The sequence below is a fragment of the Mya arenaria genome, chromosome 3 (assembly GCF_026914265.1).
Source record: "Mya arenaria isolate MELC-2E11 chromosome 3, ASM2691426v1".
Lineage (NCBI taxonomy): Eukaryota > Metazoa > Mollusca > Bivalvia > Myida > Myidae > Mya > Mya arenaria.
The window spans coordinates 33688772-33704007 of record NC_069124.1 but is presented as its reverse complement, the minus strand read 5'-3'; the positions used below and the strand labels follow the sequence as shown (position 1 = coordinate 33704007).

Genomic DNA, 15236 nt, shown 5'->3' with positions numbered 1-15236 from the left:
AAAAACAGAGCCGTAGAATAAATCCGATCTTGATCTCTTTGCAACAATCAATGATCGGATATAAAGAGCAATGCTAAAGATTATATAACTTTTACAGGTTTGAGAAATAGAAAAATAATTAAGTGTTTCTCTTCTGAATTGACTTCAATAAAAAAAAATATATTAATTGACTCAGTTCATTATTGAGACTCCTTACCTCCGGAGAATCATATTTAATTGTAAAATTTTGGTAAATGAGTTGTTTTTTCAACCAGAAAGCTTTAACTTTACTGTCTGAGGATGTTAAATATGGAATCAATTTACATGTAGCTGGGCCTTTCAGGAATGATGAAAAAGGCCTAAAACTATTCACGGTAGCTGTTGGTTACTGTTATCATGAGCTAGCCAATGTCTATGATAAATGTCATTATAACAGCAATTAAAAATTGCATAAAATACTTCATGTTAAAAGTTTGGGGCATATTATGCGGAAAGCAGGTGCCATCCACGTTATTTTCCATCGTCCTTGGGGTATTATCTCATTTTTACCAAACTTACCATAGTAAGAATGTGTCATAATGCCTCATACTTTAACAATAAGCAGAAGGATTGCTTTATAAACTGTTGTGTTACAGTTGACAAAATTCTCCTTATTTTATGCATTGCTTATCTGAACATGGTATTAATGTTTATAACTTGTCTTGGGACAGGTTTTGCTAGCTCATAATTATAGCTGTTGTATTCTTTGACCAAAACATTCACTATCCGCTATCCATTTTATTACCCCACATTTGTAATCTTTACCAAACCTGGAATATAAAACCTCCAAAAGCATGGCAATAATCAAGATTAATCCAGTCGACTTATTTCTAGTCCTATTTTGTTGAAATTTTATCAGTTCTTGTGACAATTTGTCTTATCATTCCAAATTGATTGTACACTATCTTAGAACAACTGTTGGCCCATGAATGATTAGACTTGTTAAAAAGGGCAGTTTATAAGTGTGGGGGAAATGGCGTGCAGGACCAAAATGAGGTAATAAATCTTTTCGGCATATCTAATTCTTGGCTGTGTTCGTTTATAGAGTTCGTTTTTCAAACCAAGTGAAGAATCAGAAAGTTGTAGTTTATTAGTTTATTGAATCAATATAATTCATGAACATATCATCATTTTGTTTGATTATCTAAGATAACAAGATATAAATAATTTGCATATATACATGTACATACAACAAATATGTGTACTACGGTTTATGATATAAAATATACAGTGATGTGTCAGTCTTATGCTTATTCAGTGTTAATGTTCATTATCACAAAAATTGGAAAATATTAGTCAATTGTAACTCATTTTCAGATACCTCCCGATACACTTGTGCACTATGCTTCGCTGTGTACTGCTGGTGAATTGGCTAAGAAAAACTCATCATTAATTAATGAGGCATATTCATAGGTTCCACAAGGAAACTTCTCTTGAAATCTGACATTATGCACGGACACTCTTAAGTTTTCTGTCGAATGCTCGAATTGAACTCATTCGGTCTGATCACTACAAATTTTGAACCAGCCACTTAGACCACTCGCCTGCAGAGACGACTGACAGTACAGGGTTATTAAGGAATATTAAGTGTAACATGGCGATTTCATTGGAAGAAGATTTGTCTCTTGTGCATACTCGTATTAATGTGATTTTGTCAGTCAATTTTCCCATGGTTTGTATGAATTGGAATAAAGAAAGTACAGCGGCTGCCAAAGATGATTGTTACTAAAAGTATCTGTAGCAATATGATACAGGGATTCTAACAGCTGATAATTCTTTCTTATCAATGGCCAATTGTTTAGAACTTTGTTAAAGTTAACAATGTTGATAACAGCGTTGTTGTTACTTTAAAAGGTGAACTGTTTTGTAACAGCTGAAATATTAGGATAAAACATAACGGTTGAAACAGGTGCTCCGAGCCATGTAAGAAATACCCGTACTGCAATCAAAAATGTGTCCATTTCAGTTCCAGTGCAATGATGTTAATAAGAAAGGTTCTAAACAATCGGCCTTAGTTTTGAAATATTTTTCTTGATTGCTAAAGTCATGACATGCAGTAGTAGAAAACTTTGCGTAATGATGACAAAACACCCAAGGCTTTGACAGTACCTCCAATTGATTTCTCCATAAAAAATAGATCAAGTTGAAGAATGAGTACATTTTCTTTCCTGATGCTTTACATTGTCATTCCAAGACCTTCAGCACCATCACTATAATGCCATTACTGGTCTCATTGAAGAATGTTTCTTGGTGACTGGTGTAGACAGCTGGTTTTGTCAGGAAGGTGATTTCAGTTGATTCAGCTTCTTGTCCGCTGTGTTTGACAGTCTCGTACATGAAGACAGTAAATCTGAAATAGATACAAAATGTGACATACTAGTAGAATCTTGCATTTTAAAAGGTTAGAAATTGAAAGAATTAATTTCATGTAACTAAAATGCTTGTAAGAATGATAAAACATAATCAAACGTTTAAATGTGAGCTCTTTTGTTCACGATTATTTCAATATGTGACAGGAAATGACTTTTTGGCCATAAAGCATAATCAACACTATTAAAAAATAATTGACTAGACTTGGATTTACACAATAAAGATCAAATGAGTATCTGCCAATTGCTGTTTGGTGATATTGAGTATAAAGTATAAAGATCACTCAGTTTGAACAAATCTGCCAGAAGATATCTGATTCACCAATTTGTTTATTGTCACTGGCAACATGTATTTTTCATTTGATGTTTTAGCTATGACCAAGGCTTATGTCTTTGCAGGCCAATGACAACCATACCAAAGCTTTGACAATGTCTCAACCTCTTTCTTTGAAAAACTGACAAGCTAAAAAGCTGTGAGTGAAGCTACCTAAAAATTCATTAATGTCATTATGAGCATGGAACCAACCTTCAAGTTGCTGCTGCGCATCTCCCATAATGGATTCCTCAAACTTCCTGGATGGTTCCCAGAAATTGTCTGGTACCCACGATTCCACTGAGTAGTTCCTGCTTCCAACATCATCTGACCGAGCTGCAGAGGTGAAGTAGTACATTCAGGAAACTGTTTGAAACCGGTCAAATGAATTCCACTTTTTTTACTTGTAAAATATTATGTGCTTTCTTAGGCAACAATATCTTAGGATACAATTTTATAGGATACATATACAAATTTAGCAATGTTTCATTTTGACAATGATGCAATACAATCTTTTGATGTCTTCATTGAATTCTTCAACATTTTAGAGAAACATTTGAAAAACTTCTTAATATTTGTGAGGGTCATTAATTTGCATTTTAAAAAAGAAAAGAGAAAAAGTGAGATCACAGAAAATAGATGACAATGTGGTAGTTGCTCATGTGTCAGGGTTCATCTTAGATTCGACACTGCTGCCAAATGCAACAAAACAGACAATCAATTTGACAACAAAATTATCCCTGATGTATATCAAAGAAATTTTATCATTTTTTTTAAAAGCCATTGTCAGCATTGAACAAATTCTGGTATTGATGAGCCTACAAACTGTTTAGTATGGACAAATTGACTCACCTGCCAGACCATCCTCGATGTGTTTGAACATTTTGAAGACCTCACTGCCTCTTCCAGACACCCTCTCACCTGGAAAAGTCAATGCCACCAAAGACTTTTTACAAATGGAAATTAGTATGATCATTTAATATTTATAAACAAAAGTTTACTACTTTGTCTCCTGGTAAATGCATCTCATAATTTTCCCCCGTAGTATAAACTTTTTCATAAATTTTCTTTAATTTCACTGCATCACTGCATTTAATGCATCAACATTAACAGTTACATGCTAATACATTATATACTGTGACACAATTCCAATCGAAGTTTACAAGTATTTTCATTTACACAAAAAATAATCACCCTTTAAAAACATAAATTTCTAGTATAAAAAGCATAAAGCATCACCCACCGTCCAAGGTAAGGAGGTCGGGAAACATGGCACACACATCGGCCACATAGGTGTTGTTCATACAAACAGGGTTAGACAGACCCAGAGTATTGTCCCGCAACCTCAAGCTTCTCAGCTTACTTAGCCCTGTTAGACACCGCAAGACCTCCACTCTATAAGATAATGATTCGTATAGGACTAAGTCAATCATTTATTACTCTACATGCTGTTCACTGTTTAGTGTAGCATAAACAATAGTTATTTGCCATATAAGCTTTTAACATCAAAACATATATAAAATAATAATAATAACTGATATACAATGGTTGTTACTGAATCTTACAAATAGTAGCAATTAACAGAGCAAAATGGATAAAAAGATACTTCTATCAATGGAAGGGAAATCTTGTATTCAATGAAATACATGCACATATTTAGTGTTTGTTTTTTATAATGGATACATATACTGTATCATGTTGTTGGAAGTGTTTGCAATTTTCTAAATATTAACTCTGATGTTTTTGACTTACCCTCCAATTAAATTTCCCGATATGTTTAAAGTTTCCAAATTGTCCAATGCCTGGAGTCCCTCTGAAAATAAAATTAAAAAAGAAACTATACTACATGTAGTATACTGTATTTAATGCTGTATATTTACTCTTTGCCATCTCAAAATATTGTGTATGTTGTCAATGGTCATGTACCTTATTTATCTTTCCGTTCAATAAACAACATGTTCATCAATAATTGCAATATATCATAAATGTTAAAGCAAATATCGCAAAATCATATAGCTAGCAAGACCTTTTAATACATTCCCCAAGTCTATTGTAAATAAAAAATAAATAGCTTGAACTGCATATGTAATTCTTGATGCAAGTATTATACTATGAATAAATTAGCGCAACACCTTTTAGCAAATAATACAATTTTGTTTAATGGACATTAAACACTTTGATCTGATAATTTGATTTGACCTAGTTTGTTTGTTTCAAGTTTAATTGGACATTCATTAAAATGAATTTTGTTTGTCCAGGGTTGTCATATGACAAGTAATTTGCATTGGTTTATAACAGTTATAAATATTCATACTTTGTATCAAAGTGGCAACATGTTAATTGTCAGACTAACCAAGGGAGGTGATTCTGTTGGCAGCCAAGTTCAGGTACTGTAGCTTTTCGAGCCCAGCCAGTCTGAGTAGCTTAGTGAAGGAGTTGTAGGACAGATCAAGTCTCTCCAGACTTGAACACTCTCCGATACATCCCAGGTCACTCAGGTCTGCAACCATAAATATGTATAAAAATACTGTACACATGTATTTTGACAAGATTTTAACATCTTACTTCATTAATTTAAGATCAAAATTTCAAACATCTTTTTAATATGGATACTATACTGTATGTGATTAAAATTATCCCAAACCAATGCAATATCTTAATTGTCCATTGAACCTATTATTGTTCACACAAAAAAATGATGATGTTTAAATCATGTCATTGACATTGAAAAGCTTGTGATATTTATTGTGTTCCCTATAACGAAGAGTCGCCAACGCAAAAATTATCAAAAACTCTGAAGCGGCTGTTTATATGGACTATTCATATTTATGCCCAAAGATTGTTCTTACAAAAATCCTTCCAATGCGATAATTGAGTACAAAATATACATAAAATTGTAGTCCATAATAATTATGAACAGTCGCTTCAGAGACTTGTACGATTTTTGTTTTGGCGATGTTTAAAAAGTTCTTGCGCATTATTGTAGCTAATAATATCATTGCTTAGAACAAATTAATTCCAAGATTTACTAACCGTGTTCTTTAAGACAGACTGTGTGAATGCTCTCCAGGTCAAATTCCCCACTTTTAGACTTTAATAGGTTCTTCGTCACCACACCTGCACATTCATAAATACAACATGTGGCTTATAATCATGACTGATCTCATCAAGCATAGCAAGTCTTCCTTTTCTTTCCGTCCCTTTTCCTTTTGTCTCAATTAATGTATCAACAGTAAAACCAACAGAAAAGTGGTCCACATACTAAACATCAATTACATGTCTTGAATTAAATATAACTTCTAACATAACGCACGTCTTATAAATTGGACATAAACTTAGAAATTAGATTATCCGAAACTGAACTGATCCGAAAACAGTCAACTGTTGTTACATGTTCATTTATATATCAAACACATCTAAACGTCTGTGAAACTTGGAAGAACACAAGCAATAGAATACACATTCGGATACTTACCATTCATATTTGACTTGGGTTTATATACAATATAATAAAGGAATCTACGTTCCCTTTACTACGTTTCCAATGTAAACATTTATTTTTGACGAGTCGTCTTGCCGGTGTCGTCATCAATTTACATAAGAAATACTGAATTGCGTCCCCTTACGCATTTACACGAACACTTGCGGCAGTTATGTTGACATGACCAACCCTATCAGTATGTGGCCACACCCCTACTCTCAAAAAAAAAATGGTCATTTTATTACTCATGACCAAAACTGGAACCTGATAATTTTTCACAAAAACTTGATATCATTTGAAAGTTCCCCCATGTGTTGGTAGAATGTTGGTGTCATTTATGGTTGATACTGAGGTTCTGGTCATGATCATGTTCAAATTATTTTTGGACTTGAATTTTCTTTCTTTGGGTGGTTGGGGGGATGCCATGGGGAGGGTCTGCTGCCTGTGATACCCACAGCATGTTTTGGCTTTCAGAGGTTATACCACGGCACGTTGCATTATTACAAATATATACTTTTTTATTTACGATTTATCCACATTTGTTAAGATATAATTTATTGTACAAGTACAATGTTTTGTATGCCTAAAGTTTCAGCTTTCTACCTCAGACAATATAAATTTAAGAAAAAAAATAATTGCACAAAATAAACACGCAGTGCAAAAGGACTCGCAACAGGATATTTATTAAATTTTGTAAACATTAACAGCTGATTGAGTTTGCTCTTAAGCAATGTTTCATCCACATATAATGTCTGTATATGAAAAAATCTGTATAAAATGAAATTAAGGACCATAATGTTTGCTTTTTGTTTAAATTTAATAACTGAAGCTTTAATTATTTATTATAATTAACCGTCTCTCTGGCCTAGTGGTTAAGGCGTCCGCCTACAGAGCGGAATGTCGTGGGATAAATCCCTGGCCGCATCATACCGAAAGACATTAAAAGTTGGTACAAGTAGTTCTCTTGCCTAGCGCTAGGCATTTAAATGGTACTGCATGGAAAAGTGGTGAACTCAGTACTGGTTTAACCCAGGAAAGTTGTTCCCCCGTATATCGGTGCTTTACACTGAGCACGTAAAAGAACCAAGGGGTCCCTTCATATAAGAGCTAGGGTATCGCACCCGGACTTCCTTGTATCCCACCACTGTCTCTTTCGTGTCCTGCCCTTTTCACAGGTTATCCTTGAACACAAGGTCTAAATAAATACATACAGAAGCCTCGTCACAATGCGTCCCCTTGATGGGTTGTGGCAGATCCTCATCACCGCAAAAATAATAGCGATATTCCGAGAGGAACATTAAACAGGGGTTCCATGCGTCACTGCTATACACTGATGCACGTCAGTTAAGAACAAGGGATGTTTGTCAAACATTATCCCCCCCCTCCCCCGAGCGCCATGTTGTCAGGATTATATGGACAATTGAATGAAATGTGCATGGACCGAAATGACAGCTGATTTGTCACTGACATTGGATGCCGTTGAGGCAGTTTTAAGATTATGACCATTCAAAGTGTGAGGATAGAGTGTGTTATGACCATGACCTTTGACTGTATGACCTCAGAATCCATAGGAGTCATCAGCTGATCACCATGAACCTAAATGTCAAGTTTGAGGGCCATGGGTGCAGGCATTAACAAGTTATCACACAGACAAGCTTTTTTCGTTCAAGGTGACTGTGACCTTGACCTTTGACCCGACGACCCCTAAAATCATAAGGGGTCGTCTACAGGTCAGACACAGCTGCAAGTCAAGTTTGAGGGCCATGGAAGCAGGCATTGTAGAGTTATCACTCGAAACATTTTCGCATTCACGGTCACAGTGAACTTGACCTTTGACCCGATGACCCTAAAATCATAAGGGGTTGTCTACAGGTCAGACGCAGCTCCAAGTCAAGTTTGAGGGCCATGGGTGCAGGCATTGTAGAGTTATCACTCGAATCATTTTCGCATTCAAGGTCACTGTGAACTTGACCTTTGACCCGATGACTCCTAAAATCAATAAGGGTCATCTTATGGTCAGGCCCAACTTCCACGTCAAGTTTGATGATCATAGGTTCAGGCATTTTTGAGATACCACTGGGAGATTTGTTATCTTTTTTGCATTAAAGGAAACTGTGGTTTTGACCTTGGCTCGATGACCCCCAAAGTCAAAAGGGGTCATCTACTTGTCAGGCCCAACCTTCATGTCAAGTTTGATGACCATAGGTCTAGGAATTGTCGAGTTTGCTTTCAATGTCGCTGTGATCTTGACCTTTGACCCCTTAAATCAATAGGGGTCATCTACTGGTCAGGGCCAACCTCCAAGTCAAGTCTGAGGGCCATGGGTGCAGGCATTGTCGAGTTATCACTTGGACAACCTTTTATTATTCAAGGTCACTGTGGCATTGACCTTTGGCCCAATGACTCCTTAAATCAAAAGGGGCAATCTTCTGGTCAGGCCCAACCTCCAAGTCAAGTTTGAAGGACATGGGTGCAGGCATTGTCGAGTAATCACTCAGACAACCTTATACTGTTCAAGGTCACTATGACCTTGACCTTAGGCTCGATGACCCCCTAAAACTATAGGGGTCATCTACTGGTCAGGCCCAACCTCCAAGTCAAGTTTGAGGGCTATGGGTGCAGGCATTGTCAAGTTACCACACCAACAACCTTTTTCCATTCAAGGTCACTGTGAACTTGACCTTTGGCCCAATAACCCCCAAAAACAATAGGGGCGATCTACTTGTCAGGCCCAACTTCAATATCAAGTTTGATGACCATAGGTCTAGGCATTGTTAAGTTATCACTCAGACAAGCTTTAAAATTATTTTACCATTAAAGGTCACTTTGACCTTGACCTTTGACCCGATGAGCCCTAAAATCAATAGGGGTCATCTACTGGTCAGGCCCAACCTTCATGTCAAGTTTGATGACCATACGTCCAGGAATTGTCTTCGAAGGAGGGCATAATAAAGGTAGTGTTAACCAAGGTAACTTCTGTCTGTTCACTTTGCAGAGGAGCAAAACACAGAAGTAAAATATTCCTTGACACAGTTATAATAGGGTTCTTTATATTTGACATATGGATATTGTTTTTTAGCCTTCTCTCTTTAAGTCAGGGGTGGGTCCAGGATTTGATATAAGAGGGAGCATAATTTAGGGGTGCAACCTTTTGACATGCACACCTCCTGCAGAACTGGTAGTGGGGCGCGTACCAGGTGAATCATCTTTTTTTTTAAATGATTATGATTGGTTAACATTGGAAGTTGGAGATAAAATGAAAACTTTTTTAATAAGTCAAAGGCCCAAACTTGACTGAGATACTGGAGTTCTTCTTCCCTAATATTATTAGGATTGGCAGGTGCTAAAAGTAAAAATATAATTCCAGCGCAATATCTCTTGACCTTGACTTTTACCATAACTTGGCCAAGGTCTTGTAGTCATAAACATTTTGACCATGTTTGAATATGATTGGTTGAACCGTTCAAAAATGTGGATGCTAGAGTGATCACCTATTTGTGGATGAAATCCCTGTCATTGAAATTAGACTTTTATGAACAAGCCCGAATCCTTATACTTGTGTTTGCCATCAGTTTTAGTCAACAAGCTTTGCTAAATAAAATTAAGAATTCAAGCAAGCCAGGAAAGCATGCTTGTGCTCATTTTGACCACTGATTTAATGCATACTCATTAGCCCACCTTTGAGCACTTTGTGCATACATATATGCATCATATATTATTAAAAGTTTTAGTGCAGTTATACTTCAGATATAGACAAATTTGAGCAAATTCTACAATAAACTGGCACACTCCAGTAATTGTACATTAAATTTTGTTCGCCATCTCTGACTGATCATTATACTGTCATTACTGAGATTAATCATGGGGACAATCTCTATTTGGTAGTATAAGTATCTATCATGTGTTTCCGGTACGGATAGAAAAATCCGACCCGAGGGCAAGCGTGAAAGCCGGTAACGAGGCTTGGCGAGTTACCGGCCACGCAGCGTGCCCAAGGGTCGGATTTTTCGATCCGGACCAGAAAAACATGATTGATATTTTTTCTTGCATATCTAAAATTATCAACTTGTGGAAAAAATTATGTAGAAATCAAACTTTGGTACATTACACCAAAAAGCACGTGCGACGTTGTTTACTGTCATAAAGCGTAGTAATTTTAAATAACTAAAACTATTCTACGATTATTTATTTTCAATTTTAGTTAAAGTATTGCAAACACATATATTTGATTGCGCTTCATTCAAATGACATACTATACTTTTCATAGCCCATGCAATAAAAGAAATAAGAAGTGGCGCGTTGTGGCGCGTTGTTGCGCGTGACTCATCTTACATGGGGTATGTAAGATGGGTTTTTCCAGCACTGGTCACATGACCGGAAACACGCGTCCGGTATGCAAGAAAAGTACACTTTTTCATTAACTACCGGGTTGTCCTCAACACGTGTTGTACTAGTTATAAACAGCCAAGGATGAAAAATTAGGGGAAAATGCTACCTGAATTTGTGTCATGGTTCTTCTAATCGTTACCATTTATTCCTAGATAGACTTTACACCATACTCCATAGAACAAACTTCTTTTGGAAGACTTGACACACTATGACATTTAGATATTTTATTTACAAAACATGAACTATCAGTAAACACATTTTTGAAGTCACAAATGTTCCAATATAATTTTAAAATTTAGGAGCTCATTTCAGCATTCAGGTCTTTGAGATGACTGAACCTGAAAAAGTAAATGTTACAACATATCAGTACAAGATAAAACAACATTTCAGTAAACAATCTATCAACAACTTTTTACGCATATTTGGGAATGGGGCAGGAGCCATTCTGATTAGTAAAAGTGCATCACTTTGACCTAAACTTGGGAATTTCAATTTTTGACAAGAAATTAACAATGCTTTAAAAGATAAGATCAAATAATGTAATGAAATTTGTATCTTTATAAAAACACCAGCAATTCCATACAAAAACGGTTTGGGGTTCATTTAAAAAAATCATAACTTTAAATATTATCTATTGGCATGTTACAAGAATCTTTATCTTCTAGGACACTGACGAAAACTTATTTTTAGAATAACAATTGCACATCAAAACAAAAATCCTAGGATGGAATATGATTTGAGAACAATAATATTGCTAAGAATAAGTAGTAGTTACTGTTGTCAATGTCAAAATATAAAAATAATAGAAACATTTAAAATATTCAAAGAAATCTAATGAATCTATTTACAAATAACAAATATCCCACATACATGTGAAATGTATGACCACAAGCTCTTTGTCGACTTCAACTAAACAAGAAAGCCATATTGGCCCTAAATAGCTCACCTGAGTAAAAGAGTTTAACCCTTGTAATCAATATAGCTTGATATTTGTTCTAAAAGAATATTGAAATAGATACTGATCAAACATGTTGCCTGGATAATCAATGACAGGACTTGTCACAGTTGCCTGAACACTGACAGAACTTGTCACAGTTTCCTGCACACTGGCAGAACTTGGTGATTGATGCACACTGACAGGATTTTGTTCAGTTGCTTGCACACTGACAGGACGTGATGATTGGCTGCACCAGGGATGTGATTGACCTGGCAGCTGGAGGGCTGAAACCATTTCGGCCATGGGTTCTTGGGGCACTTTTGGGGTCAAAAGCACACTGCCGTAGAAGAAAAACTGGCTTTTTAGAAGCTCTTTTGAGGGTTCTTCAGACTTTAAATTTGAATCAAACTATGATATCAACTCTAACAACCAAAAGCACTCTTTTGGGGGGGGCGTGGTGGTCCCTGGGGCAATTAGATCTGCGGAATTCCGCGAATCCGCGGACAAATCACATCCCTGCTGCACACTGACAGAATTTGATTCTCATATTAAACTGCACACTGACAGGATTTTGTGCAGTTGCCTGCACGCTGTCAGGACTTGATAATTGACTGCACATTGACAGCACTTGGTACAGATACCAGCACACTGACAGGACTTTTTTCAATTGCCTGCACACTGACAGGACTTTGATCAAATGCCTGCACACACATGACACAAAACTATGTTAAATTGCTTGCACACTGAAAGAACTTTTAGTATAGATACACAAACAACAAACAGTGACCAACCAATAAAATCAATAAACTGCCTGAAGCTCTAATAATCAAGTATCAGAACACATTCAGCTTCTTCCACTAATATCATTGCTTCTTCCATCATCACCTTTCTTCGCATGTTCAAAATCAAATTTTTCTTTAAATCCATAAAGGCTTATTCGCTATCCACACAGAAGATAAGATTGTAGATTAGAATAATCTACATGAAGTTCAATGGAAAAGTCTGATTATTAAATTTATTATTAAGTAAAAATGAAATTTCTTCTAAAGAATAAAGTGTATACTGTAATAATTATTTGATTCTATGAACCCAAAAAATGAACAATAATTACCTTTAAGTGACTATGTTGAAGACTTAATAAAATTTAAAATCTATTCCCTTGTTACTAAAATAGCAAGTAGTGGAATCTCCAACAAAAAGGGAGACCTTACAGCAAGACTTGCTGCCCTTGCTTCAAGAGTTAACTTTACATAACTATCAGATTTTAACATTTTGACCATTTTGTTGTTGTTGATGACCTTTGGTGTATTTTTGTAGAAGGTCACCCAAGTAAGCTTCCTGTAAAGTTAAATTAAATTTTGACTGGTAGTTTTAGAGGAGATGTTTTTTAAAGCAAAATAGGAAGTTGGCCATTTTGTTGTTGTTGCTGTTGTTGATCAATCTTCATCCAAGGAAGCTTCCTGTAAAGTTTTATCGAATTTGGAGCGGAAGTTTCAGAGGAGATGTGTTTTAAAGCAAAACAGGAGGACAGCCTTTTCGTTGTTGTTGCTGTTGTTGACGTTGTTGATCAATCATGAATCCTTGTTGTATTTTGGTAGATGATGACCCAAGGAAGCTTCCTGTAAAGTTTCATTGAATTTGGACTGGTAGTTTCAGAGATGTTTTTTAAAGCAAAACAGGAATTTGGCCATTTTGTTGTTGTTGTTGTTGATCAATCGTGACCCCTTGTTGTATTTTTGTAGATGGTCACCTAAGGAAGCTTCCTGTGAAGTTCCATTGAATTTGGCCTGGTAATTTCAGAGGAGAAGTTTTTTAAGCAATTGTTGACCGAAGGACTGACAGAAAGTCGCCGGACAAAGACCGATCACAATAGCTCACCGTGAGCACTTCGTGCTCTGGTGAGCTTAAAACAAATCAACCTCACATATGGTACTTATAAATAATGTACTTATGAGCTTTTTCCATGATGACTACTTTCAATAAATATTCATGCTTTCACAAACTGAACCATACCTGTCATTATAATAAAATAGAATTCCCTGCTCCAGGTTATTATTCAAGAGGCTCGTTGTCAGAGTATTTATTGCCATAGAAGGGGATATATTGGCAGACCTCATCCCACTCTGAGAGATATAAGATATATGTGCTTCCTGCCACTAAAAACGTTGCACCTGGTTTTGCCCTAAACAAAAATATTAACAATTATATAGTGTTGGGAATCAACACTAATTTGACTATCGATATTCGGTTTCATTAAAGTAACTGATTATCAATAGTACAATCAGTTTTAATTGAGAGCGGAAAGCGACTTTCTTCACAATAATTTGAATTTTAATCATGTTTGCCAATTTATTTATTTATAAATTATACTGGTTGACGGTACATTTCCGAACAGGGCACAAATCCCAAACACTAGCTAAAACACCTGTTTGTTTACCGAGATCGATTATTCGATGATCTAGATCAATACAAAGGCTTGCCTTGGAAACACTTGCGAAGTTTCATCTTGTTTTGTTGAGTATTATTTAAAAAAAATGCCATTCAATGTTTATACGCTTAAAGATCAGAATGTAGCACACGGGGGAATGATGTCAGAGGGCGCACGCGCATCTTTAGGTTTAGCAAGTTATGTTGACCTACATTCAAGATACTTATAAATAGAAATCACGCTTTACATTTGAATTGCATGTTTTGAAAAACATCGGAAACAATAAAAAAACTTTGCAGCTAAGTGTTGTTATTAAAACTTTGCAGCTAAGTGTTTATTTAATATAGCATACTTATTAATTATATAATTGTATAACCATCTATTTGCGCTTTTCAAGTGTTCGGTATTTGTGCACATTATAGCATAAATTTAAGGGTGATTTACTGTCTATAAAATGAATGATTTTCGACATAAAATTGATGAGATCGTGAATCTGTACTTGGACAGATGCTGTCACATTAACCAAAGATGTTTCATATCCAATTTTAACTTACTACAACAAAAACTCTCCAAGATAATTGTGAAAAACCTCAAAAAGTGTTCGGATTTGTGACCTTAACCAGTACAATACATTAATAAAACTCTTCCTAACTAAATAACATAAATTTGCAGTTACTTTTTTTACCATAATTTAAAAATGTTTGGCAATTCAATAATGCAAATATGCAAAATTAAATGTTCTGTCAGCGTTTGCTGAAATATTGAATAACCTGTATTATTAATTAAAACACTGTCTACTGTTTCATTAAACACACTTACATCTTTGTTGCCAGATGCTTGGTAGCGTATATATGACTTCTCGCTTCTGGACCAATGATTTTACTAGCTAATTTCACGAAACGCCCACCGGGTCCTGGTAGGTATCTTAGGACTTTTGACATATTGAAAATGTTTGAAACGTTTGACCTTCCAAGTGAACAATCTACTCTTACACCGGGTACAGCGGTAAGCAACGAATAAATTCACCTTTGTTCTCATTCGGAACTCCTCGGCCATTTTTTCAAAAACAACCTCGGATGTATGCCGGTACATTTGTTGAAGTAGTCCGTATTTTTTTTAATAAAAGCATTAATTAAATGTAGTGTTTAAGAGTTGTATTCATTGCTCTCAGTTTAAATTGATTGCCAGTGAAGTGTATTATTACAAACATAATTACGATTCCCAAGAGTTAAGTCATAAATTTTAACTACTAAATAAGATTACTACGCGATCTATTTGCAGCGGACTTAAACGTACCACTT

General features: G+C 35.6%; 1 protein-coding gene and 1 long non-coding RNA gene across 2 annotated transcripts; both read right to left on the bottom strand.

Moving 5' to 3' along the window:
- Positions 1-53: 53 nt before the first annotated feature.
- LOC128227993 (leucine-rich repeat-containing protein 61-like) lies at positions 54-6282 on the bottom strand. Its single transcript, XM_052939001.1, has 8 exons — positions 6176-6282; positions 5734-5817; positions 5054-5200; positions 4453-4513; positions 3944-4095; positions 3553-3621; positions 2914-3036; positions 54-2368 (listed from the first exon to the last, which is right to left on the bottom strand). Exons 1-8 carry the CDS (start codon positions 6180-6182, stop codon positions 2295-2297), a joined length of 717 nt encoding a protein of 238 aa, XP_052794961.1. The 5' UTR covers positions 6183-6282; the 3' UTR covers positions 54-2294.
- A 4497-nt stretch (positions 6283-10779) lies between these two features.
- Positions 10780-14942, bottom strand: LOC128228813 (uncharacterized). Its single transcript, XR_008259986.1, has 3 exons — positions 14755-14942; positions 13521-13689; positions 10780-10908 (listed from the first exon to the last, which is right to left on the bottom strand). It is a non-coding gene; the product is annotated as an uncharacterized LOC128228813 (long non-coding RNA).
- Between the last annotated feature and the right edge of the window lie 294 nt (positions 14943-15236).

Excerpts from the sequence above, each read along its gene's own strand:
- LOC128227993 (XM_052939001.1), bottom strand. Across the intron at positions 3,622-3,943 it reads CGACCTCCTTACCTTGGACG|GTGAGAGGGTGTCTGGAAGA; the intron begins GTGGGTGATGCT and ends TGACTTTTCCAG. Across the intron at positions 3,037-3,552 it reads CATCGAGGATGGTCTGGCAG|CTCGGTCAGATGATGTTGGA; the intron begins GTGAGTCAATTT and ends TCACCTCTGCAG.